Raw genomic sequence first — 25666 nt, forward strand, 5'->3', positions numbered from 1 at the left:
TTTCGACATTTTCCACTGAAGCAGGCTTCATCATAGGGCAATCATCATTCACAGTACACTGCGGCCTCACGACAGTAGGTTGTTGTGTTGGGGCAGGTGTTGGTAGTAGACACTGAATATAAGGATTACCAGTATATCCTGGTTTACATATGCAAACAGGAGTGTGCATTGTCACAGTACACTCGGCATTTTGACCACATACATCTCGATATGTGCAAGGGTCAAGGCACTTTTGATTGAGGCAAGCTAAATTGAATGGACAGTCATTATCAACAATACATTCGGGGCGAGGTGTTGGTAATGGTGTAGGAGGTGTTGCAGGAGGTTCTGGTCTTTGGCAAGAAACATATGGGTTTCCTATGTATCCAGGTGGGCAGTTACACTGTGGTCGATGGTTTTCTGCACTGCAAACTGCTAATGGAGCACATGGATTACTTGTAAGACAAACATCTCTGCATATGTTACTGATGCATACTTGTGTAGTGAAACAATCAGGATCTATAACACAGTCAGGACGAGCAGTTATAGGTGTTATGGGTCTACAAACTGCTTCATGTAATGCACTATAACACTCTGAATTGGTATCACATGGTAGGAGACTGCAAACTTTAATGCATAAATGATTATGGCATTTTTCATCAAAAGCACACTGCCCACTTGTTTTGCATCCAGCAGGAAGCGGACCTTCTGTGATAGTTGGAGGAGGTCTTGTAATGGGGGGTTCTTTGACAGATGGTGGCTGAGTTTCAACAACAGGGGGTAGCCTGGCAGTTGTAGCACCTTCAACAGGAACAATAGGATAGCTGACAACTGTTGTGGATCCACCAATAGGTGGGGCAGGTGTTGGGGTTTCATCAATCATTAGAGCTGTACATTTATTTTGTGGATTTCCTGAGGTACCAGGTGGACATACACAAACAGGTCTGTGATTAAGTGTCTTACAGTCTGCATTTTCACCACATATGCCAAGGGTGCAGACATCATAACACAGTAGGTTTATGCAAGAATTGTCAATATCACAGTCATCGTTATTTTCGCAAGCAATCTGAATTGCTGGTACTATTATGGGTGGAGGAATAGGTGGTAATGACTCTGCTGGAGGTTTGACAGGCATTTCTACTTCAGGTGGTGGTACAGTAGATGGTGGTGGTGAAACAGGTCTCAGAGGCTCATCAGGAGGTAAAGTTGGATCCTCCCCTATAGGAGGGGGAGGTATTGTAGATTCTATCACAGCAATAGCAGAACATTTTAATGTTGGGTTTCCTGTAGTTCCTGGTGGGCATGCACATATTGGCCTATGGCCAGTTGTTTGGCAATCTGCATTTTCTCCACATAATCCAGGGTGACACATATCAAGGCACAACTTGTTCACACATGAAAGATCAAATGCACATTCTTCAGAACTCTTGCATCCCACAGGATTAAGTGGGGGCATTGGTGGAGGTGGAGGTCTTACAGTAGGAATTTCAGTTGGTCTGGGTTGTGGCAACTCTGCTTCTGGAGGTGGAATAGTTGATGGAGGAGGAGATACAGGCCTAATAGGGCTATCTGGAGGTAATGGAGTAGTTTCCTTGATAGGTGTTTGAACTGTTGTTTGTTCACTAAGTAAAGCTTGACAACCAACAGTTGGGTCTCCAACTGTTCCAGGAGGGCAAGTACAAACTGGTCGGTGTTTATCAATTTTACAATCAGCATACTCTCCACAGATTCCAATAACACATGCATCATAGCAAATGTGGTTTAAGCAAGAATTATCCATGGGGCATTCATCATTATTTTTGCAAGCTATGACAATTGGAGGAATTATTGGAGTAGCAGGTGTAGGTCGCAAAGGAGGCTCTGGAGGTCTTGAGGTAGTTTGCTCAGCCAATGGAGGAGGTTGGGCTGACGAAGAGCCAAAACCTGGTACAATAGGCTGACCTGGAGGTGAGGGTGTACTTCCTGCTATAGGTGGTAATGGAATTGTTGGTTTTTCAGTAGCTAAAGCACTACAATGAATAGTTGGGTTACCAGTAGTTCCTGGAGGACAAACACATGCAGGTCGATGACCTACTGTCTGACAGTTAGCATTGTCACCACAAAGGCCAGGGTAACACATATCAAAGCAGAGACTGTTTACGCATGTATTATCATACGGACACTCATCATTACTTTCACAACCAATGGGTAATGAAGGAGGAGTTGGTACTGGAGGTGGCACAGGTGGTAATGGTTCCTTTGGTTTTGGAGGAACTTCAGATACAAGAGGAGGAGGACGTGCTGATGTATGGCCTTCAACTGGTTTTACTGGATGATCTGGAGGAAGGGGTAATATTTCCCCAATCGGTTTCACTGTTTCAGGTTTTACTGTTGAGACTGCATGGCATTTAACTTGAGGATCTCCAGTTGTTCCTGGTGGACATATACATACTGGTCTATGGTTAGAAGACTGACAATTAGCATCCTCACCACATATTCCCAAACTACATGAATCAAAGCACATTTTATTCAAACATGAATTGTCCATATCACAATCATCATTATTTTCACAAGCAACAGGTAACAATGGAACTATTGGTGTTGGAGGAGGTCTTGTTACTTGAGGTTCAGGTGGTCGTATTGTTGGTTGTTCCACAAGAGGAGGCAATCCAGGTGCTACTGTACCCGAAATAGGTCTAACCGGAGAATCTGGCCTAATCGTAGTTTCTCCTGGTATTGGAGATGGTGGAACTGGTGGAGTTTCTACAGCCATTGCAGAGCATTTGATAGTTGGATTCCCTGTAGTTCCTGGTGGACAGGTGCAAACAGGACGATTTCCTTGTGTTTGGCAGTCGGCATTGGGACCACACAGTCCTGGATAACAAATGTTAAAGCAAAGTTTATTAACACAAGAATTATCTTCTGGACATTCATCTGAACTCTCGCAGCCAACAGGTATTGGACCAGGAGTGGGCGGCGGTGGTGGTCGTGTAACTGGTGTTTCCGTAGGTCTAATAGTTGGCAGTTCTGCTAGAGGTGGTGGACCAGGTGATGTTGGTTCGGCAATAGGATCAACTGGTTCCTTAGCAGGTCCTGGTATAATCTCAGTAATTGGTGGCAGTGGGATCTGAGGCCTCTCTGTAAGCAATGCCTGACAACCTCGTGATGGATCACCAGTTGTACCAGTAGGGCAACTACATATAGGCCGGTGATTCATGATTTTACAATCTGCATCCTCACCACAAACACCAAGACTGCAAACATCATAACACAAATTGTTTATACAAGAATTATCAGAAGTGCAGTCATCATTATTTGCACATGCAATAACAAATGGAGGAATTACTGGTGGAAGTGGTGGTCTTGGAATGTCTGGTATAGGTGGCCTAGATGTAGGAGGCTCTGCTAATGGTTCAAGAGTTGTCATTGGCGGTCCACTACCAGGGAAAATAGGTCGATCATCAATTATACCTGGTGTGCCTGCAACTGGAGGATAAGCTGTTGTAGGTTTGTCAGCTACAAGAGCTATACACTTTTCTGTTGGATTTCCTGTGGTTCCGGGTGGACAAGTGCACAATGGTCTATGTTCAACTGTCTGACAATTAGCACTTTCACCACATAAACCTGGATAACAAACATCAAGACAGAGTCGATTGATACAACTGTTATCATACGGACATTCATCTGTACTTTCACAGCCAATGGGGTTTGGTGGTGGTGTTGGTACAACTGCAGGTATGGATACAGGTGGTTCAGGTGGACGAGTTGTTGGTAACTCAGCAATAGGAGGTGCTGGTGGTGATGATGGTCCAGGAACTGCATGAATTGGTATATCACTAACCTGTGGTTGTTCAGCTACTGGAATTATAGTTGTAGGCATTTCTACTGTAATTGCATGACACCCAATTTGTGGGTCACCAGTTGTACCAAATGGACACAAACAAACTGGTCTGTGATTGACACTCTGGCAGTCTGCATCATCACCACAAATTCCTAAACTACATGAATCAAAGCACATTTTATTCAAACATGAATTGTCCATATCACAATCATCATTATTTTCACAAGCAACAGGTAACAATGGAACTATTGGTGTTGGAGGAGGTCTTGTTACTTGAGGTTCAGGTGGTCGTATTGTTGGTTGTTCCACAAGAGGAGGCAATCCAGGTGCTACTGTACCCGAAATAGGTCTAACCGGAGAATCTGGCCTAATCGTAGTTTCTCCTGGTATTGGAGATGGTGGAACTGGTGGAGTTTCTACAGCCATTGCAGAGCATTTGATAGTTGGATTCCCTGTAGTTCCTGGTGGACAGGTGCAAACAGGACGATTTCCTTGTGTTTGGCAGTCAGCATTGGGACCACACAGTCCTGGATAACAAATGTTAAAGCAAAGTTTATTAACACAAGAATTATCTTCTGGACATTCATCTGAACTCTCGCAGCCAACAGGTATTGGACCAGGAGTGGGCGGCGGTGGTGGTCGTGTAACTGGTGTTTCCGTAGGTCTAATAGTTGGCAGTTCTGCTAGAGGTGGTGGACCAGGTGATGTTGGTTCGGCAATAGGATCAACTGGTTCCTTAGCAGGTCCTGGTATAATCTCAGTAATTGGTGGCAGTGGGATCTGAGGCCTCTCTGTAAGCAATGCCTGACAACCTCGTGATGGATCACCAGTTGTACCAGGAGGGCAACTACATATAGGCCGGTGATTCATGATTTTACAATCTGCATCCTCACCACAAACACCAAGACTGCAAACATCATAACACAAATTGTTTATACAAGAATTATCAGAAGTGCAGTCATCATTATTTGCACATGCAATAACAAATGGAGGAATTACTGGTGGAAGTGGTGGTCTTGGAATGTCTGGTATAGGTGGCCTAGATGTAGGAGGCTCTGCTAATGGTTCAAGAGTTGTCATTGGCGGTCCACTACCAGGGAAAATAGGTCGATCATCAATTATACCTGGTGTGCCTGCAACTGGAGGATAAGCTGTTGTAGGTTTGTCAGCTACAAGAGCTATACACTTTTCTGTTGGATTTCCTGTGGTTCCGGGTGGACAAGTGCACAATGGTCTATGTTCAACTGTCTGACAATTAGCACTTTCACCACATAAACCTGGATAACAAACATCAAGACAGAGTCGATTGATACAACTGTTATCATACGGACATTCATCTGTACTTTCACAGCCAATGGGGTTTGGTGGTGGTGTTGGTACAACTGCAGGTATGGATACAGGTGGTTCAGGTGGACGAGTTGTTGGTAACTCAGCAATAGGAGGTGCTGGTGGTGATGATGGTCCAGGAACTGCATGAATTGGTATATCACTAACCTGTGGTTGTTCAGCTACTGGAATTATAGTTGTAGGCATTTCTACTGTAATTGCATGACACCCAATTTGTGGGTCACCAGTTGTACCAAATGGACACAAACAAACTGGTCTGTGATTGACACTCTGGCAGTCTGCATCATCACCACAAATTCCTAAACTACATGAATCAAAGCACATTTTATTCAAACATGAATTGTCCATATCACAATCATCATTATTTTCACAAGCAACAGGTAACAATGGAACTATTGGTGTTGGAGGAGGTCTTGTTACTTGAGGTTCAGGTGGTCGTATTGTTGGTTGTTCCACAAGAGGAGGCAATCCAGGTGCTACTGTACCCGAAATAGGTCTAACCGGAGAATCTGGCCTAATCGTAGTTTCTCCTGGTATTGGAGATGGTGGAACTGGTGGAGTTTCTACAGCCATTGCAGAGCATTTGATAGTTGGATTCCCTGTAGTTCCTGGTGGACAGGTGCAAACAGGACGATTTCCTTGTGTTTGGCAGTCAGCATTGGGACCACACAGTCCTGGATAACAAATGTTAAAGCAAAGTTTATTAACACAAGAATTATCTTCTGGACATTCATCTGAACTCTCGCAGCCAACAGGTATTGGACCAGGAGTGGGCGGCGGTGGTGGTCGTGTAACTGGTGTTCCGTAGGTCTAATAGTTGGCAGTTCTGCTAGAGGTGGTGGACCAGGTGATGTTGGTTCGGCAATAGGATCCACTGGTTCCTTAGCAGGTCCTGGTATGATTTCGGTAATTGGTGGCAGTGGGACCTGAGGCCTCTCTGTAAGCAATGCCTGACAACCTCGTGATGGATCACCAGTTGTACCAGGAGGGCAACTACATATAGGCCGGTGATTCATGATTTTACAATCTGCATCCTCACCACAAACACCAAGACTGCAAACATCATAACACAAATTGTTTATACAAGAATTATCAGAAGTGCAGTCATCATTATTTGCACATGCAATAACAAATGGAGGAATTACTGGTGGAAGTGGTGGTCTTGGAATGTCTGGTATAGGTGGCCTAGATGTAGGAGGCTCTGCTAATGGTTCAAGAGTTGTCATTGGCGGTCCACTACCAGGGAAAATAGGTCGATCATCAATTATACCTGGTGTGCCTGCAACTGGAGGATAAGCTGTTGTAGGTTTGTCAGCTACAAGAGCTATACACTTTTCTGTTGGATTTCCTGTGGTTCCGGGTGGACAAGTGCACAATGGTCTATGTTCAACTGTCTGACAATTAGCACTTTCACCACATAAACCTGGATAACAAACATCAAGACAGAGTCGATTGATACAACTGTTATCATACGGACATTCATCTGTACTTTCACAGCCAATGGGGTTTGGTGGTGGTGTTGGTACAACTGCAGGTATGGATACAGGTGGTTCAGGTGGACGAGTTGTTGGTAACTCAGCAATAGGAGGTGCTGGTGGTGATGATGGTCCAGGAACTGCATGAATTGGTATATCACTAACCTGTGGTTGTTCAGCTACTGGAATTATAGTTGTAGGCATTTCTACTGTAATTGCATGACACCCAATTTGTGGGTCACCAGTTGTACCAAATGGACACAAACAACTGGTCTGTGATTGACACTCTGGCAGTCTGCATCATCACCACAAATTCCTAAACTACATGAATCAAAGCACATTTTATTCAAACATGAATTGTCCATATCACAATCATCATTATTTTCACAAGCAACAGGTAACAATGGAACTATTGGTGTTGGAGGAGGTCTTGTTACTTGAGGTTCAGGTGGTCGTATTGTTGGTTGTTCCACAAGAGGAGGCAATCCAGGTGCTACTGTACCCGAAATAGGTCTAACCGGAGAATCTGGCCTAATCGTAGTTTCTCCTGGTATTGGAGATGGTGGAACTGGTGGAGTTTCTACAGCCATTGCAGAGCATTTGATAGTTGGATTCCCTGTAGTTCCTGGTGGACAGGTACAAACAGGACGATTTCCTTGTGTTTGGCAGTCAGCATTGGGACCACAAAGTCCTGGATAACAAATGTTAAAGCAAGTTTATTAACACAAGAATTATCTTCTGGACATTCATCTGAACTCTCGCAGCCAACAGGTATTGGACCAGGAGTGGGCGGCGGTGGTGGTCGTGTAACTGGTGGTTCCGTAGGTCTAATAGTTGGCAGTTCTGCTAGAGGAGGTGGAGCAGGTGATGTTGGTTCAGCAATAGGATCACTGGTTCCTTAGCAGGTCCTGGTATGATTTCGGTAATTGGTGGCAGTGGGACCTGAGGCCTCTCTGTAAGTAATGCCAGACAACCTCGTGATGGATCACCAGTTGTACCAGGAGGGCAACTACATATAGGCCGGTGATTCATGATTTTACAATCTGCATCCTCACCACAAACACCAAGACTGCAAACATCATAACACAAATTGTTTATACAAGAATTATCAGAAGTGCAGTCATCATTATTTGCACATGCAATAACAAATGGAGGAATTACTGGTGGAAGTGGTGGTCTTGGAATGTCTGGTATAGGTGGCCTAGATGTAGGAGGCTCTGCTAATGGTTCAAGAGTTGTCATTGGCGGTCCACTACCAGGGAAAATAGGTCGATCATCAATTATACCTGGTGTGCCTGCAACTGGAGGATAAGCTGTTGTAGGTTTGTCAGCTACAAGAGCTATACACTTTTCTGTTGGATTTCCTGTGGTTCCGGGTGGACAAGTGCACAATGGTCTATGTTCAACTGTCTGACAATTAGCACTTTCACCACATAAACCTGGATAACAAACATCAAGACAGAGTCGATTGATACAACTGTTATCATACGGACATTCATCTGTACTTTCACAGCCAATGGGGTTTGGTGGTGGTGTTGGTACAACCGGAGGTGCAGGTACAACTGGTTCAGGTGGACGGGTTGTTGGTAACTCGGCAACAGGTGGTGGTTGTGTAGATACTGGCCAGGTACTGCATGGATCGGTATATCACTAACTTGTGGTTGCTCAGCAATAGGTAAGATGGTGACAGGCATTTCAGCAAGTAAGGCTGTGCATTTAACCTGGGGGTCTCCTGTTGTACCATATGGACATAGACAGACGGGCCTATGATTCAATGTCCTACAATGGGAATTTTCACCACATATGCCAATGCTGCAGGCATCATAACACATCTTATTGAAGCATGAGTTATCCATACTACAGTCATCATTATTGACACATCCAGATGGGAAACTAGGACTATGGGAGGTGGAGGAGGCCTTGTAATAGATGGCTGAACTGGAGGTTTAGTTGGAACTTCTGCTAACGGTGGCAGTCCAGTTGTTGCAGGCATAGAAATAGGATCAATCATATCACTGGGAATAACATGGGGATCACCAGGAACTGGAGGCCGAGCTATTGGTGGCCTGTCTGTCAACAGCGCTGAGCATTTGATGGTTGGATTACCTGTCGTTCCAGGTGGACAAGTGCAAACTGGGCGATGACCTTGAGTCTGACAGTCTGCATTGGGTCCACACAGTCCTGGATAACAAATATCAAGACAAAGTTTATTGACACATGAATTATCTAATGGACATTCATCTGAACTTTCACATCCTATTGTAATTGGTCCCGGAGTAGGTGCTGGAGGTGGCCCTATAACTGTAGGAGGAGTTGGCCTAGGCTCTACGGTTCTGCCAATGGAGGTAGAGGAGGTGCAGCAGTTTCTGCTACGGGGGATACTACTTCATCTTTCACAGGACTAATAATTGTAACTGGGGGAAGAACTTCAGTGGGCTTTTCTGTAAGAATAGTTTGACATCCAATGGTAGGATCACCAACACTTCCTTCAGGACATAAACATACTGGTCTGTGTGTTTCAATTCTACAGTCAGCGTGTTCTCCACATACACCAAGACTGCAAACATCATAGCAAAGGTTGTTGATGCAGGAGTTATCGTGGTACAGTCATCATTATTTGTACAAGCAATTGCAATAGGTGGTATAATTGGTGGAGGTGTAACATGGATAACTGGAACATCAGAAGGTCTTTTTGTGGGCATATCCACTAAGGGTGGCAGTGTAGGTGTTGGTGTCCCTATTCCAGGCACTATAGGTGGTTGTGATACCATTTCTGGCTTTCCTGTGATAGGTTGAATAATTGTGGGTTTCACTGTTGATAGAGCACTGCAGTGTACTGTGGGATTACCAGTAGTGCCAGGGGGGCACAAACATGTTGGTCGATGGCCATCTGTCTGGCAGTCTGCATTTTCACCACATAACCCTGGGTAGCAGACATCCAAACAAATACGATTGACACATGTGTTGTCGTAGCTACAATCATCGTTGCTTTCACATCCATGAACAATTGGCAATGGAGGAATTGGTACTGAAGCTGAAGGAGGAGACTGTGTAGGCCTTGGTTTTGGCCTTTCAGCTATGGGTGGAGGTCTTGTACTTGCATCTGAAATTGGACGAATTGATTCTTCAGGAGTGAGTGGCACCTCAGAGAGAGGAGGGATAGTAGATGAAATTTCACTTACTAGAGCATTACAACTAAATTGAGGATTTCCAGTTGTGCCAGGTGGACAGAAACACACAGGCCTATGATTAACAGTTCTGCAATCAGCATCTTCACCACATACCCCAAGACTACATGCATTATAGCAAATTAAGTTTATGCAAGAATTGTGAACATCACAATCATCATTATTTTCACATGCAACAGAAATGAGAGGAATTAAAGGAGGTGGAGGAGGTCTAGATTCTGGAGGCGTTGTTGGACGCACTGTAGGGGGCTCGGCTAAAGGAGGAAGTTCTGTTGTTGAGGGGCCTGGTATAGGAATTATGGGAGAGTCTGGTTGAAGTGGTTCCTCTCCTGCTGTTGGAGGAGCGTTGTTCCTGGCAAATCGGCTACCATTGCTGAACACTTGATTGTTGGATTTCCAGTAGTTCCTGGAGGGCAAGTACATAAAGGTCTATGCTTGTGTGTCTGACAGTCAGCATTGTCACCACAAAGACCTGTGTAACACATGTTAAGACACTGTCGGTTTACACATGAATTATCCACCGGGCATTCACTTGTACTTTCACAACCAATAGGTAAGGGCCCAGGTGTGGGGGGCATTGGTGGCTTTGTTGTAAATGGTTTGTCTGGTCTTGGGGTTAGGGATTCAACAAGTGGAGGTAAAGTAGGGCGTTCTGTCTCTGCTATTGGTCTGATGGGATCTCCAGGTAGTGTAGGTCTTATTTCATGTAAAGGTGGTAATTCAGTGATAGGTTTCTCAGTCAGCAATGCTTTACAGTCATAAGTAGGGTCCCTGTTGTTCCAGGGGGACAACTACATACAGGTCGGTGATTGTTAATCTTGCAGTCAGCATCATCCCCACAAACACCAAGACTGCAAACATCATAACAGAAATGATTTAAGCATGAATTATCTGTAGAGCAGTCATCATTATTTGTACATGCTATAGCTATGGGAGGAATAATTGGGTTGGTAATGGAGGACGAGACAGTGGCTTTTCTATCGGCTCTGCAGAGGGAAGTTCCACTAATGGAGGAAGTGTGGTGGTACTTGGACCAACTGCTGGAATTATATCATTCTCAGGAGGGATTGCATTTGTTCCTACCACCGGTGAAAAGGTTGTTGGTTTCTCTGTAGAGAAAGCACTACAATGCTCAGTTGGATTCCCAGTTGTACCAGGGGGACATATACAAGATGGTCTATGACTTAATGTCTGACACTCTGCATTATCTCCGCATAAACCTGGATAGCATATATCTAAACAAAATCGATTGACACATGAATTATCAAATGGACAATGATTATTACTTTCACATCCAGCAGGTATGAGCGGAGGAATAGGTACAGGTGGTGGTCTGGGTGTAACAAATTCTGGAGGACGTGTAGAGGGTTTTTCTGCTACTGGTGGTGGTCTTTCTGAGGATGGACCTGCCACTGGATTAACAGGAACAAATGGCTGTTGAGGAGGTTGATCACTATAGGAGAAAGAGTGGTTACTTTTTCTGTTACTGTTGCCTTACAACCAATTTGAGGATCTCCTGTAGTACCAGGTGGGCAAAGACAAACAGGCCGATGATTAGTTTTACAATCGGCATCTTCACCACAAAGATGGAGGCTACATGCATCATAGCAAAGCATATTAATGCATGAATTTACCCATTCACAGTCATCATTATTTTCACAAGCAATTGGAAGAAGGTATAACTGGTGGTGGTGTTGGTCTAATTCAGGGAGCTCAATTGGGACGTTCTGTTGGAATCTGCAAGGGAGGACCTCTTGTAGTTGTACTACCTAGAAGAGGTCTAACAGTGACATCAGCAACAGATGGAGTTTCTCAGCAACTGGGCTCATTGGAGTAGATGGATTTTCATAAGCTACCATGCTGAACACTTGATTGTTGGATTGCCAGTAGTCCCTGGAGGGCAGTACATACAGGACGATTTCCCTGTGTCTGACAGTTCTGCATTTCACCACAAATACCTGGGTAACAAACATCAACACAGCTTATTGATACAATGAATTATCCCCAGGACATTCACCTGAACTTTCACACCCAATAGGTACCCAGGAGTTGGGGGTGCAGGTGGTTGAACAGAAGTTGGCTTGTGGTCGAGAAGTTGTTTCTACTATTGGTGGTAGAAAAGTGGAGGTTGTCCAGTGACTGGCTGAACTGGATCTCCTGGTCCTGGAGTTAGAATTTCTCCCTATTGGTGGTTTTAATGACGTAGGTTTCTCAGTTAAGAAGTGATTGACATCCTTTTGTTGGTCACCTGTAGTTCCTGGGGACAACTGCAATAGGACGATGGCTGTGAATTTTGCAATTGGCATCCTCACCACATATACCAAGACTGCATACATCATAACAAAATTATTGAGACATGAATTATCAGTTGTACAGTCATCATTATTTTCACAGCTATGACAACTGGTGGAAGAATGGGTGGGAGGGGTCTTGGTTAGTGGAATCTATTGGCAGGACTGGAGGTAATTCAGTCAATGGAGGAAGAGGTGTGGAAGGATCCTTCCCTGGGATAATGTTTAAGTCTGGATCCAAAACAGGTGTTCCTGCTACTGGAGGATAAGATGTTGGCATTTCTGCTGTTAAGGCACTACAATGTTCAGTGGGTTGCCAGTGGTGCCTGGAGGGCATAAACATGTTGGTCTATGTTCCATGTTTGCAGTCAGCATTTGTCCGCATAGCCCTGGATAACAAACATCCATGCATAAACGATTGACACAGGAATTATCAAAAGGACAATCATCAGTGCTTTCACATCCATAGGAATTGCTTCAGGAGTGGGTACTGGTGGTTTAAAAGTGTAACTAATTCTGGAGGTCGACTAGATTTTCTGCTACTGGTGAAGGTTTCTCAGAGATGGACCTGCAATTGGATGAATGGAAGTATTGGCTGTTGAAGGTTTGTCAGTGATAGGAGATATGACTGGAACCTTTTCTGTGGTAATTGCTCTACATCCTATTTGAGGATCTCCTGTAGTTCCTGGGGGCAAAGCAAACTGGGCGATGATTAACAGTTTGACAATCAGCATCTAATCCACAAAGTTAAACTACAGCATCATAGCACAAGCATATTAATGCAAGAATTACCCATTCACAATCATCATTATTTTCACAAGCAACAGATATTGGAGAAGGAACTGGAGGAGGTGGTGGTCTAATTGATGGTAGACTAAAGGACGTTCAGTAGGATATTCTACAAAGGAGGATAGTGTGGAGTTGGCCCAAGAACAGGATGAACTGGTTGCAGTGGTTGCGAGGATACTTGTTCAGGAATTGGGGGCATGGGAGTTGACGGTGATTGTACTACCATGCTGAGCACTTAATTGTTGGGTTGCCAGTAGTCCCAGGTGGACAAGTACACAAGGTCGATGCCCTAAAGTCTGGCAATCTGCATTTCACCACAAAATACCTGGATAACAATATTCAAACACATTTTATTATGCATGAATTATCACCTGGACATTCATAGGAGCTTTCACACCCAACAGGTAGGACCCGGTGTAGGTGGTGGGAGGAAGAGTTGAAGAAACTGGGTCTGTGTAACTGGAACAACAAGAGGAGGTAAAGTGTAGACGTAGTGCCTGGCTAATGGTAGAACTTGTTGGTCAGGTATGTCAACTTCAGCACCTGCCTCTGGAGGAGGTGGTTAAAAGGTTTCTCAGTTAACAAGGCCTGGACATTTGTATGTTGGTCTCCTGTAGTCCAGGAGGACAACTGCATACAGGTCTGTGATTCTGAATTCTGCATCTGCATCATCTCCACATATACCAAGACTGCAATACATCATAACAAAGATTATTGAGACATGAATTATCAGTTGTACAGTCATCATTATTTTCACATGCTATGACAACTGGGGGGAGAATGGGTGTTGGAATGGGTCTTGGTTCAGGTGGATCTGTTGGCCTAATTGGAGGTAATTCAGTCAATGGAGGAAGGAGTTGTACTATCTGGACCTTTGCCTGGGATAATGTTTTCTTCATGTGAAACAGGTAATTCTGCTACTGGTGGTAAGAGTTGTGGGACTTTCTGCTATCATGGCAGACAGTGTTCTGTTGGATTCCAGTGGTGCCTGGAGGGCATAAACATGATGGTCTATGTCCAATTGTTTGACAGTCAGCATTCTCCACATAATTCAGGATAACAAACATCCATGCATAAACGATTGACACAGAATTATCAAAAGGACAGTCATCAGTGCTTTCACATCCAATAGGTATTGCTCCAGGTGTAGGAACTGGTGGAAGACGGGTGGTAATAATATCTGGAGGTCGAGTTGTTGTTTCATCAGCTATAGGAGGGGGATTTCTCAGAAGATGGACCAGCAATTGGATGAATAGGATTAACTGGCTGTTGAGAGGGTTTGTCAGTAATAGGAGATAAAATTGGAATTTTTTCAGTTGGTATAGCAATGCATCCAATTTGAGGATTTCCTGTAGTTCCTGGTGGACAAAACACACAGGGCGATGATTGATGTTTGCAATCGGCATCTCTCCACAGAAGTTAAGACTGCATGCATCATAGCACAGCATATTAATACAAGAATTACCCATTCACAATCATCATTATTTTCACAAGCAAGATACTGGTGGTATCACAGGGCGGAGGAGGTCTGGTATCTGGATTGAATTGGAGGACGAGGTTTTGGCAACTCAGTTAAAGGAGGAAGTTGAGTTGTTGTTGAACCAATAGGATTATTGTATATCATCTCAAAAGTGGGATCTCCTGCAATAGGATGAGGCGGTGTCATGTGGAGTTTCAACTTCCATAGCAGAGCACTTAATTGTTGGGTTGCCAGTAGTTCCCGGTGGACAAGTACAACAGGTCTATGTTTGTGAGTCTGGCAATCTGCATTTTCTCCACAAATACCTGGGTAACAACATTCAAACACATTTTATTTATGCATGAATTATCACCAGGGCATTCAGTAGTGGTTTCACAGCCAACAGGTACTGGACCTGGTGTTGGTGGAGCAGGTGGACGTGGCTGTGAACAAGAGAAGGTTTTAATGGTGGATGATCAACAAGAGGAGGTAAAAGGTAGTAGAAGTACCTGCTATAGGAAGAATCGGCTGATGAATTGGAGATTCTCCAACTCCAACTTCAGGGGGTTTTGGAATCTTTGGTCTTTCAGTAAGAAGAGCCTGACATCTTGAGTTGGGTCTCCTGTAGTCCAGGAGGACAACTACAACAGGTCGATGATTACTTGAATTCTGCATCTGCATCTTCTCCACATATACCAAGCTGCATACATCATAACAGAGAGATTAAGGCAAGAATTATCAGTTGTACAATCATCATTATTTTCACAGCTATGACAACTGGTGGAGAATAGGTGTTGGAATGGGTCTTGGTTCAGGTGCTTCTGTTGGTCTGAATGGGGGTAATTCAGTCAATGGAGGAAGGTGTACTATTGGATCCTTTCCTGGGATAATGCTATCATAAGAACAGTTGTTTCTGCATGGAGGAAGAGTTGTAATGGTCTTTCTGTTGCTATTGCAATACAGTGTTTTGTTGGATTGCCAGTAGTTCCTGGAGGGCATAGACATGATGGAATATGCCCAATTGTTTGACAGTCAGCATTCTCCACACAAGCCAGGATAACAAACATCCATACATAAACGATTAACACATGAGTTATCAAAAGGACAGTCATCTGTGCTTTCACATCCTATAGGTATTGCTCCAGGAGTAGCAACTGGTGGTGGGTGAGTAACACTAATGGCTGGAGGTCGAGTTGTTGGGTCATCAGCTACAGGAAGTGGATTCTCAGAAGATGGACCAGCTATTGGATGAATAGAAGCAACTGGCTGTTGAGGGGGCTTGTCAGTAATAGGTGACAATATTGGAATTTTTTCAGTGGTAGTAGCTATGCACCCTATCTGCGGATTTCCTGTAGTTCCTGGTGGACAAAGACACACTGGTCGATGATTGAATGTCTTGCAATCTGCATCCTCGCCACAGAAGTTCAAGCTGCAGGCATCGTAGCAGAGCATATTAATACAAGAATTACCCATATCACAATCATCATTATTCTCACATGCAATTGATACAGATGGTACTACAGGAAGTGGAGGAGGTCGAATATCTGGCTTAACTGGAGGTTGGGGTTTTGGTGTTTCAACTAAAGGTGGACTTGGTGTTGTTGTAGGGCCAGATATGGGATTAATTTGTACTTCATCTTCTATATGTGGATCCCCTACAATAGGACGAACTGGTTCATGTGGTCTTTCAACTTCCATAGCAGAACACTTAACAGTTGGGTTGCCAGTAGTTCCTGGTGGACAAGTGCAAATTGGTCTATGTTTATGAGTCTGACAATCTGCATTATCTCCACATATACCTGGGTAACATACATTCAAACACATTTTATTTATGCACGAATTGTCACCAGGGCATTCAGTAGTGGTTTCACAGCCTACAGGTATTGGACCTGGTGTTGGTGGAGCAGGTGGACGTGGCTGAACAACTTGAGGAGGTCTTGTTATTGGGGATTCAACAAGAGGAGGCAAAGGAGAGGGTGTAGCATCTGCTACAGGGTGAATTGGCTGATCAGGTACGTACACCTCAGCACCAGATTCTGGTGGTTTAATTGCAATTGGTCTTTCAGTAAGCAGAGCTTGACAGCTATGAGTTGGGTCTCCTGTAGTCCCAGGAGGACAGCTACAAATTGGTCTATGATTGTGAATTCTGCAATCTGCATCTTCCCCACATATACCTAAGCTACATACATCATAACATAGATTATTGAGGCAAGAGTTATCAGTTGTACAATCATCATTATTCTCACAAGCAATGACAATTGGTGGGACAATGGGTGGTGGTGGTATGGGTCTGGGTATAGGTGACTCAATTGGTCTAGTTGGAGGTGATTCAGTCAATGGAGGAAGGGGCGTACTAGCTGGATCCTTTGCTGGGATAATGTTTATATCAAGAGATGGACCAGTAGTTTCTGCCATTGGAGGAAGAATAGTTGGTGAACTTTCTGTTGCTATTGCAATACAGTGTTTTGTTGGATTACCAGTAGTTCCTGGAGGGCATAGACATGATGGAATATGCCCAATTGTTTGGCAGTCAGCATTCTCCCCACATAATCCTGGATAACAAACATCCATACATAAACGATTAACACATGAGTTATCAAAAGGACAGTCATCTGTGCTTTCACATCCTATAGGTATTGCTCCAGGAGTAGCAACTGGTGGTGGGTGAGTAACACTAATGGCTGGAGGTCGAGTTGTTGGGTCATCAGCTACAGGAAGTGGATTCTCAGAAGATGGACCAGCTATTGGATGAATAGAAGCAACTGGCTGTTGAGGGGGCTTGTCAGTAATAGGTGACAATATTGGAATTTTTTCAGTGGTAGTAGCTATGCACCCTATCTGCGGATTTCCTGTAGTTCCTGGTGGACAAAGACACACTGGTCGATGATTGAATGTCTTGCAATCTGCATCCTCGCCACAGAAGTTCAAGCTGCAGGCATCGTAGCAGAGCATATTAATACAAGAATTACCCATATCACAATCATCATTATTCTCACATGCAATTGATACAGATGGTACTACAGGAAGTGGAGGAGGTCGAATATCTGGCTTAACTGGAGGTTGGGGTTTTGGTGTTTCAACTAAAGGTGGACTTGGTGTTGTTGTAGGGCCAGATATGGGATTAATTTGTACTTCATCTTCTAATGTGGATCCCCTACAATAGGACGAACTGGTTCATGTGGTCTTTCAACTTCCATAGCAGAACACTTAACAGTTGGGTTGCCAGTAGTTCCTGGTGGACAAGTGCAAATTGGTCTATGTTTATGAGTCTGACAATCTGCATTATCTCCACATATACCTGGGTAACATACATTCAAACACATTTTATTTATGCACGAATTGTCACCAGGGCATTCAGTAGTGGTTTCACAGCCTACAGGTATTGGACCTGGTGTTGGTGGAGCAGGTGGACGTGGCTGAACAACTTGAGGAGGTCTTGTTATTGGGGATTCAACAAGAGGAGGCAAAGGAGAGGGTGTAGCATCTGCTACAGGGTGAATTGGCTGATCAGGTACGTACACCTCAGCACCAGATTCTGGTGGTTTAATTGTAATTGGTCTTTCAGTAAGCAGAGCTTGACAGCTATGAGTTGGGTCTCCTGTAGTCCCAGGAGGACAGCTACAAATTGGTCTATGATTGTGAATTCTGCAATCTGCATCTTCCCCACATATACCTAAGCTACATACATCATAACATAGATTATTGAGGCAAGAGTTATCAGTTGTACAATCATCATTATTCTCACAAGCAATGACAATTGGTGGGACAATGGGTGGTGGTGGTATGGGTCTGGGTATAGGTGACTCAATTGGTCTAGTTGGAGGTGATTCAGTCAATGGAGGAAGGGGCGTACTAGCTGGATCCTTTGCTGGGATAATGTTTATATCAAGAGATGGACCAGTAGTTTCTGCCATTGGAGGAAGAATAGTTGGTGAACTTTCTGTTGCTATTGCAATACAGTGTTTTGTTGGATTACCAGTAGTTCCTGGAGGGCATAGACATGATGGAATATGCCCAATTGTTTGGCAGTCAGCATTCTCCCCACATAATCCTGGATAACAAACATCCATACATAAACGATTAACACATGAGTTATCAAAAGGACAGTCATCTGTGCTTTCACATCCAATAGGTATTGCTCCAGGAGTAGAATGGTGGTGGGTGAGTAACACTTGGCTGGAGGTCGAGTTGTTGGGTCATCAGCTACAGGAAGTGGATTCTCAGAAGATGGACCAGCTATTGGATGAATAGAAGCAACTGGCTGTTGAGGGGGCTTGTCAGTAATAGGTGACAATATTGGAATTTTTTCAGTGGTAGTAGCTATGCACCCTATCTGCGGATTTCCTGTAGTTCCTGGTGGACAAAGACACACTGGTCGATGATTGAATGTCTTGCAATCTGCATCCTCGCCACAGAAGTTCAAGCTGCAGGCATCGTAGCAGAGCATGTTAATACAAGAATTACCCATATCACAATCATCATTATTCTCACATGCAATTGATACAGATGGTACTACAGGAAGTGGAGGAGGTCGAATATCTGGCTTAACTGGAGGTTGGGGTTTTGGTGTTTCAACTAAAGGTGGACTTGGTGTTGTTGTAGGGCCAGATATGGGATTAATTTGTACTTCATCTTCTATATGTGGATCCCCTACAATAGGACGAACTGGTTCATGTGGTCTTTCAACTTCCATAGCAGAACACTTAACAGTTGGGTTGCCAGTAGTTCCTGGTGGACAAGTGCAAATTGGTCTATGTTTATGAGTCTGACAATCTGCATTATCTCCACATATACCTGGATAACATACATTCAAACACATTTTATTTATGCACGAATTGTCACCAGGGCATTCAGTAGTGGTTTCACAGCCTACAGGTATTGGACCTGGTGTTGGTGGAGCAGGTGGACGTGGCTGAACAACTTGAGGAGGTCTTGTTATTGGGGATTCAACAAGAGGAGGCAAAGGAGAGGGTGTAGCATCTGCTACAGGGTGAATTGGCTGATCAGGTACGTACACCTCGGCACCAGATTCTGGTGGTTTAATTGCAATTGGTCTTTCAGTAAGCAGAGCTTGACAACTATGAGTTGGGTCTCCTGTAGTCCCAGGAGGACAGCTACAAATTGGTCTATGATTGTGAATTCTGCAATCTGCATCTTCCCCACATATACCTAAGCTACATACATCATAACATAGATTATTGAGGCAAGAGTTATCAGTTGTACAATCATCATTATTCTCACAAGCAATGACAATTGGTGGGACAATGGGTGGTGGTGTATGGGTCTGGGTATAGGTGACTCAATTGGTCTAGTTGGAGGTGATTCAGTCAATGGAGGAAGGGGCGTACTAGCTGGATCCTTTGCTGGGATAATGTTTATATCAAGAGATGGACCAGTAGTTTCTGCCATTGGAGGAAGAATAGTTGGTGAACTTTCTGTTGCTATTGCAATACAGTATTTTGTTGGATTACCAGTAGTTCCTGGAGGGCATAGACATGATGGAATATGCCCAATTGTTTGGCAGTCAGCATTCTCCACATAATCCTGGATAACAAACATCCATACATAAACGATTAACACATGAGTTATCAAAAGGACAGTCATCTGTGCTTTCACATCCAATGGGTATTGCTCCAGGAGTAGGAACTGGCAGTGGGCGGGGGCTTGTAACTAATGGAGGCTGAGTTACTGGGTCCTCAGCAATTGGTGGTGGCTTTTCAGAAGGAGGACCAGCAACAGGATGAATAGGGTTGACTGGTTCTTGCAAGGGTATGTCAGTAATAGGTGACAGTACAGGAATTTTTGTTGTGGTTATGGATTTGCATCCTACTTGGGGATCTCCAGTAGTTCCAGGAGGGCAAAGACATACTGGCCGATGAGCAATTGTTTTACAGTCTGCATCTTCACCACAGAAATTCAGGCTACAAGCATCATAGCATAACATGTTAATACAAGAATTACCCATATCACAATCATCATTATTCTCACAGGCTACAGACACTGGAGGAATAATCGGAGGTGGAAGAGGTTGTTTTACCGGTTCTTCAATTGTCACATGTGTTACAGGATATTCTGCTAAGGGGGGCATATTTGTCTGTGTTGAACCAGCTATAGGTAATATTTGGGAATGAGGTGGCATAGGTTTTGCTTCAGGAAGTGGGGGTAAGGGAGGTTTTGGTGTTTCTGTGGCCAGTGCTGAGCATTTGATTGTTGGGTTGCCAGTAGTGCCAGGGGGACATACACATGTCGGTCTATGTTGCAGTGTCTGACAATTTGCACTTTCTCCACAAAAACCAGGCGAACATACATCTAAACAGATTCTGTTGATGCACGAATTATCCATGGAGCATTCTTCAGAACTTTCACATCCAACAGGTACTGGTCCAGGTGTTATTACAATTGGAGGAGGCAACTGTATTGAAGGCTTTGTAGGTTCCTGAGCAGGGAACTCTGCCAAAGGAGGCAAGCTTGTTGATGGTGCCCCAGTAATTGGCTTTATAGGTTGATCTGGTCTTATTTCAGTAACTCCAGTTTCTGGGGGCTTTGGCATTAATGGTTTCTCAGTAAGCAAGGCTTTGCATCCCTGTGTTGGGTCTCCTGTAGTACCAGGTGGACAACTGCATACTGGCCTATGATTTTGAATTTTGCAATCTGCATCCTCACCACAAACACCTAGACTACAAACATCATAACAATGTTTATTGAGACAAGAATTATCTGTTGTACAATCATCATTATTTTCACATGCAATGACAATTGCTGGGATTATTGGTGATGGAAGGGGTCTTGGTTCTGGTGGATCTAATGGCCTGATTGTAGTTGATTCTGTCAATGGAGGAAGAGATGTGGTGGATGAACCTCTGCCAGGAATAATATTTGCATCTAGTGATGCAGTAGTTGTTCCTTTCAATGGAGGAGGAGCAGTTGATGGACTCTCTGTTTCTAAAGCAATACAATGTTCAGTAGGATTTCCAGTAGTTCCAGGAGGACATAAACATGATGGCCTATGCACAATTGTTTGACAATCGGCATTTTCTCCACACAATCCAGGATAACAAATGTCCATACACAAACGATTAACACATGAGTTGTCAAAAGGACAGTCATCTGTACTTTCACAACCAACAGGTACTGCCTCAGGTGTTTGTATTGGAGAAGGGCGTGTAGTGGAAGTTATAGGAGGTGGAGGTGCTGGAGAATCAACAATAGGAGGAGGCCTTTCAGATGAGGCTCCAGCTACTGGCTGAAGGGGCTGAATAGGCTGATGTGGTGGCTGCTCAGTTTCTGGAGATATAACTGGTGTTTTTTCAGTACTTGTGGCTTTACATCCTATTTGAGGATCACCAGAGGTCCCTGGTGGACAAATACAAACAGGACGATGATGGAAAGTCTTGCAATTTGCATTCTCACCACATGAATTGAGACTGCATGCATCATAACACAACTTGTTAATACATGAATTGTTAACATCACAATCATCATTGTTTTCACAAGCAACAGTAACTGAAGGCATTACAAGAGGTGGAGGAGGCCTAGGTGTTGTTGTAAAATATTCTGAATAGAGTGGTTGTTCAGTCAATGGTGGTAAAGTTGATCCTGTATGTCCAGAAAGAGGATGAACGGAGACATCTGAGATGGCAGTTTCTTCTGCAATTGGGGGCATAGATGTTGGTGGCAAGTCTACAGCCATAGCAGAGCATTTAATTGTAGGATTTCCAACAGTACCTGGGGGGCATCTGCATTTAGGGCGATGTGCTTTAGTTTGACAATCTGCATTTTCTCCACATATTCCAGGATAACAGACATTAAGGCAAAATTTATTAACACATGAATTGTCACTAGGACAATCTCCTGAACTTTCACAGCCTACAGAAATTGGCCCAGGTGTAGGTGGTGGCGGGGGAAACTGTGTTGGGAGTATTGTGGTTGTTGAAATAGGTATTTCAGCAATTGGTGGCATTGCAGTTGTTAGGGGTCCAGCAATTGGTTGTATTTGATCTTTTGAAGGTGGTAAAGTTTCAGAAATTGGTGAAGTAGTCACTGGTCTCTCTGTATTTAAAGCAAGACATCTTTTTGTTGGATTGCCAGTCGTTCCAGGAGGACAAAGGCAAACAGGACGATGAACATTGATTTTACAATCAGAATATTCTCCACATATCCCTAAACTACAAACATCATAGCACTGTTTGTTATAACAAGTATTATCCATTGTACAGTCATCATTATTTTCACAAGCTATTACAATTGGAGGCACAATTGGAGGCAAAGGCACAACAATTGGGTCATCTATGACAGGTTTTCTTGTTGGTGTTATGTCAGCAATGGGTGAAGCAGATGTTTGCAAAGGACCTGCAACAGGAATTATTGGAGCACTAACAGTTGGTCTTGTTTCAGCAAGAGGAGGATGTGGCGTTATGGGTCTTTCTGTAGATTCGGCAGTACATTTAATTGTTGGATTTCCTGTAGTACCAACAGGACAAACACATGTTGGTCGATTTGCAACTGTAAGGCATTCTGCTTCTTCACCACATAAAGATTGGCTGCAAACATTTCCACAGAGTCTATTAATGCAAGTATTATCATAGGGGCATTCATCATTACTTTCACATCCAATAATAATGGGTGGAGGAGAAGGTAAGGAAGTTGGTCTTGGGAGAGAGGTTGGGGGGTGCCGCTCCTTTTCAGTGGGATGAAATTCTGCTAATGGGCTTTGTGTTGTAGTGGTTGCCGCAATAGGTGGAAGCTGCACAATCTCAGGCAAAGGTAAATGTTCTACAATAGGAGGTAACCTATCACAGAAATATCCTGATCCGGTAAACCCAAATTTACATTTACAAGTTGGAAAATGTTTTTGAGTAACACAGTCAGCAAATGGTGAACAAGGGTTAGATGCAATACAAGGATTAATGCACTTTCTTTGAGCACAAGCTTTATTGTCTGGACATTCACGATCAGACAAACATTCTGGTGCAGGAGTTTCTGGTTTTGGTTCTTTGCATTCAATAAATGGATTGCCAATAAATCCAGGCAAGCACTGACAAATAGGCCGATGATTTACACCTATGCAGGCTATATTTAGCCCCTTACAAGGATTAGGGGAATTGCATACAGGTTTGCATTCAAATTTCAAACAAAATTCATCATTGTCACAGTCAGAGTCTCTTGTACAGTCATAGTCAACTTCATGGCTAGGAGGTCTTGTATCAATTCCCGGTCGTATTGTTGGGTGATCTGGATAGTCAGGAATTGGTCTCAGTGAGGTTGTTGTGGTGAGTTGACAGTAATAGCCATTGCCAATGTAACCAAGGATACATTTGCATTTTGGCAAATGAGCATGCACTGTGCATTCTGCTAAATGAGAACAGGGGTTAGCTACACGACATGGGTCTACACAACGTCTCTCAGCACATGCTCTGTCCTGAGGGCAGTCTTTATCAGTCAAACATTCCGGCTTTGGTGTTGGTGGTAAAGGTCTGCAGGAGACCATTGGGTTACCATGATGTTCAGGAGGACACTTGCAAACTGGTCGGTGCTGGATGACTGTACACTCAGCTCTATCTGCACATGGTGAATTTAGCGAGCAAGGATTAACACATCGCTGGTTGATGCAGGCAAAGAGATCTGGGCGGCACTCACGATCATGTAGACACTCAGGAGGTGGGCGAGGCTGGGAAGGTGGCAGGTTTTCAGGTCTAGAGGTTGGGGCAAGGGTTGTTTCTACAAGCGGGGATTGGGTAGAGATAATGGGGTAGCACCCTTTATAAGGGTCACCTGTGTAACCTAGGAGACAATAGCAAATTGGGACACTATTAGTAATTCTACATTCAGTGTTAAAGCCACATGCATTCTGGGAGCACTGGACGGGCGATGGTGGTGCTGAAAAGAATTAGGGATCATGCAATTAAGACATGCATTAGGTAGTCTTTTCTTTTTAAGTTTGTACATTATATTACATGCTGCATACAGATCATATATGAGCATTGACAGAAAATATATATCTTAAACAAAAAAATTTCGTAAACATGCTAGGTACTTTGCAAACTATTTCATGCATAGATATATGACATGCTACCTGGCAGGCTAGAATTCATGCTCAATTCATCTCACACTCAACAAGAATTCATCTGGCATACATGCAAGAAATCAATCTTCAAAATAAATCTTATTCTAATCCACCACAAAAACAAAATCAACCAACGCTGAATGGGTACTTACCAAGCTCACACCTCACGTATGGATCACCTGTGTAGGCACGGGGGCAATTACACATGGCATTGTGATTGATGACATCACAGACAGCATTGATTCCACAAGTACCAGGACAAGGATCTCTACATTTCTGATTCACACATGACAAGTACTTAGGACAATCTGAATTAATAGTACACTCTGGTCGACATTCCACATATGGATTGCCAAAATAGCCTGGCAAACAGTCACAAACTGCTCGTTTGTTGGATACTTCGCAGTTGGCATTAATACCACATGGATCAGGGTTGCAGGGGTTTTCTGGAACAACTGCAAGCATACATTTATATCAATGTGGGAAGAAATCACAGAAGATATTTCAATCTATAATCAACATAATCACCTTATCTTGCATTATATATTTGTAGTATTTTTATCATTATATATAACAGGTATTATTATTATTAACATTGTAGAACATTAAAAGAACAGATCAACTCGCTGTTACAAAAAGCATAAAAATAATCATAAAAATCTAACTCTATAAATCTTAAAACATGGATAGTCCGTTTTCTTTGGGTGAAAATTTAGATATGAACATCAGGTGGCTAAAAATATCAACAAAATACCTCTACAGGTCAAAAAAAAACTAGAGCAGTCCATCTCTGAGCAATATCTTGGTAGTTAGGATTATCAAACCCTTATAACTGAGATGCCTAATCTAGATAATTGGGTTTTGGTTATTTATTTTCTTAGTTTCTGAGAGCACATTAATTGCCTGAGCACTTAGGCACAACAGAATATGCAAACTTGGATATTTACTCAATTCTCCAGTAGCCAATAGTAGATAAATCATGAAAAAAATTTTATTTTTCCAGTTCTAATTTAAAAAATTTTGTGTATCATACTCTTCTCTTATTTGGCATTAAATTGGTGTGACACTTTCTTTTGATAATAATACTAAAACCCATGTATAGTGTAATATATATATATATATATATATATATATATATATATATATATATATATATATATATATATATATATATATACACATATACATATACATATACATATATATATATATATATATATATATATATATATATATATATATATATATATATATA

The 25666-nt window shown here is 43.1% G+C and overlaps 1 protein-coding gene across 1 annotated transcript in view; it reads right to left on the reverse strand.

Annotated features, from left to right (window-relative positions):
- LOC137641274 (uncharacterized) overlaps positions 1–25666 on the reverse strand; it is a gene marked incomplete at its 5' end in the record, with an annotated part of 145611 nt that overhangs the window by 33649 nt on the left and 86296 nt on the right. Inside the window, 24 exon segments of the mRNA XM_068373702.1 lie at positions 2–5872; positions 5875–6916; positions 7010–7030; positions 7469–8096; positions 8099–8419; positions 8422–8990; positions 9127–10207; positions 10210–10549; positions 10582–10791; positions 10794–11302; positions 11827–12135; positions 12669–12834; positions 13261–13348; positions 13528–13578; positions 13955–14155; positions 14404–14686; positions 14689–14791; positions 15011–15177; positions 15395–17494; positions 17497–18464; positions 18521–19632; positions 19701–19789; positions 19887–24224; positions 24564–24866. Of these exon segments, the coding sequence (XP_068229803.1) occupies positions 2–5872; positions 5875–6916; positions 7010–7030; positions 7469–8096; positions 8099–8419; positions 8422–8990; positions 9127–10207; positions 10210–10549; positions 10582–10791; positions 10794–11302; positions 11827–12135; positions 12669–12834; positions 13261–13348; positions 13528–13578; positions 13955–14155; positions 14404–14686; positions 14689–14791; positions 15011–15177; positions 15395–17494; positions 17497–18464; positions 18521–19632; positions 19701–19789; positions 19887–24224; positions 24564–24866 (20870 nt within the window).

Source organism: Palaemon carinicauda, chromosome 5 (genome assembly GCF_036898095.1).
Source record: "Palaemon carinicauda isolate YSFRI2023 chromosome 5, ASM3689809v2, whole genome shotgun sequence".
In the NCBI taxonomy this organism is placed as follows: Eukaryota; Metazoa; Arthropoda; class Malacostraca; order Decapoda; family Palaemonidae; genus Palaemon; species Palaemon carinicauda.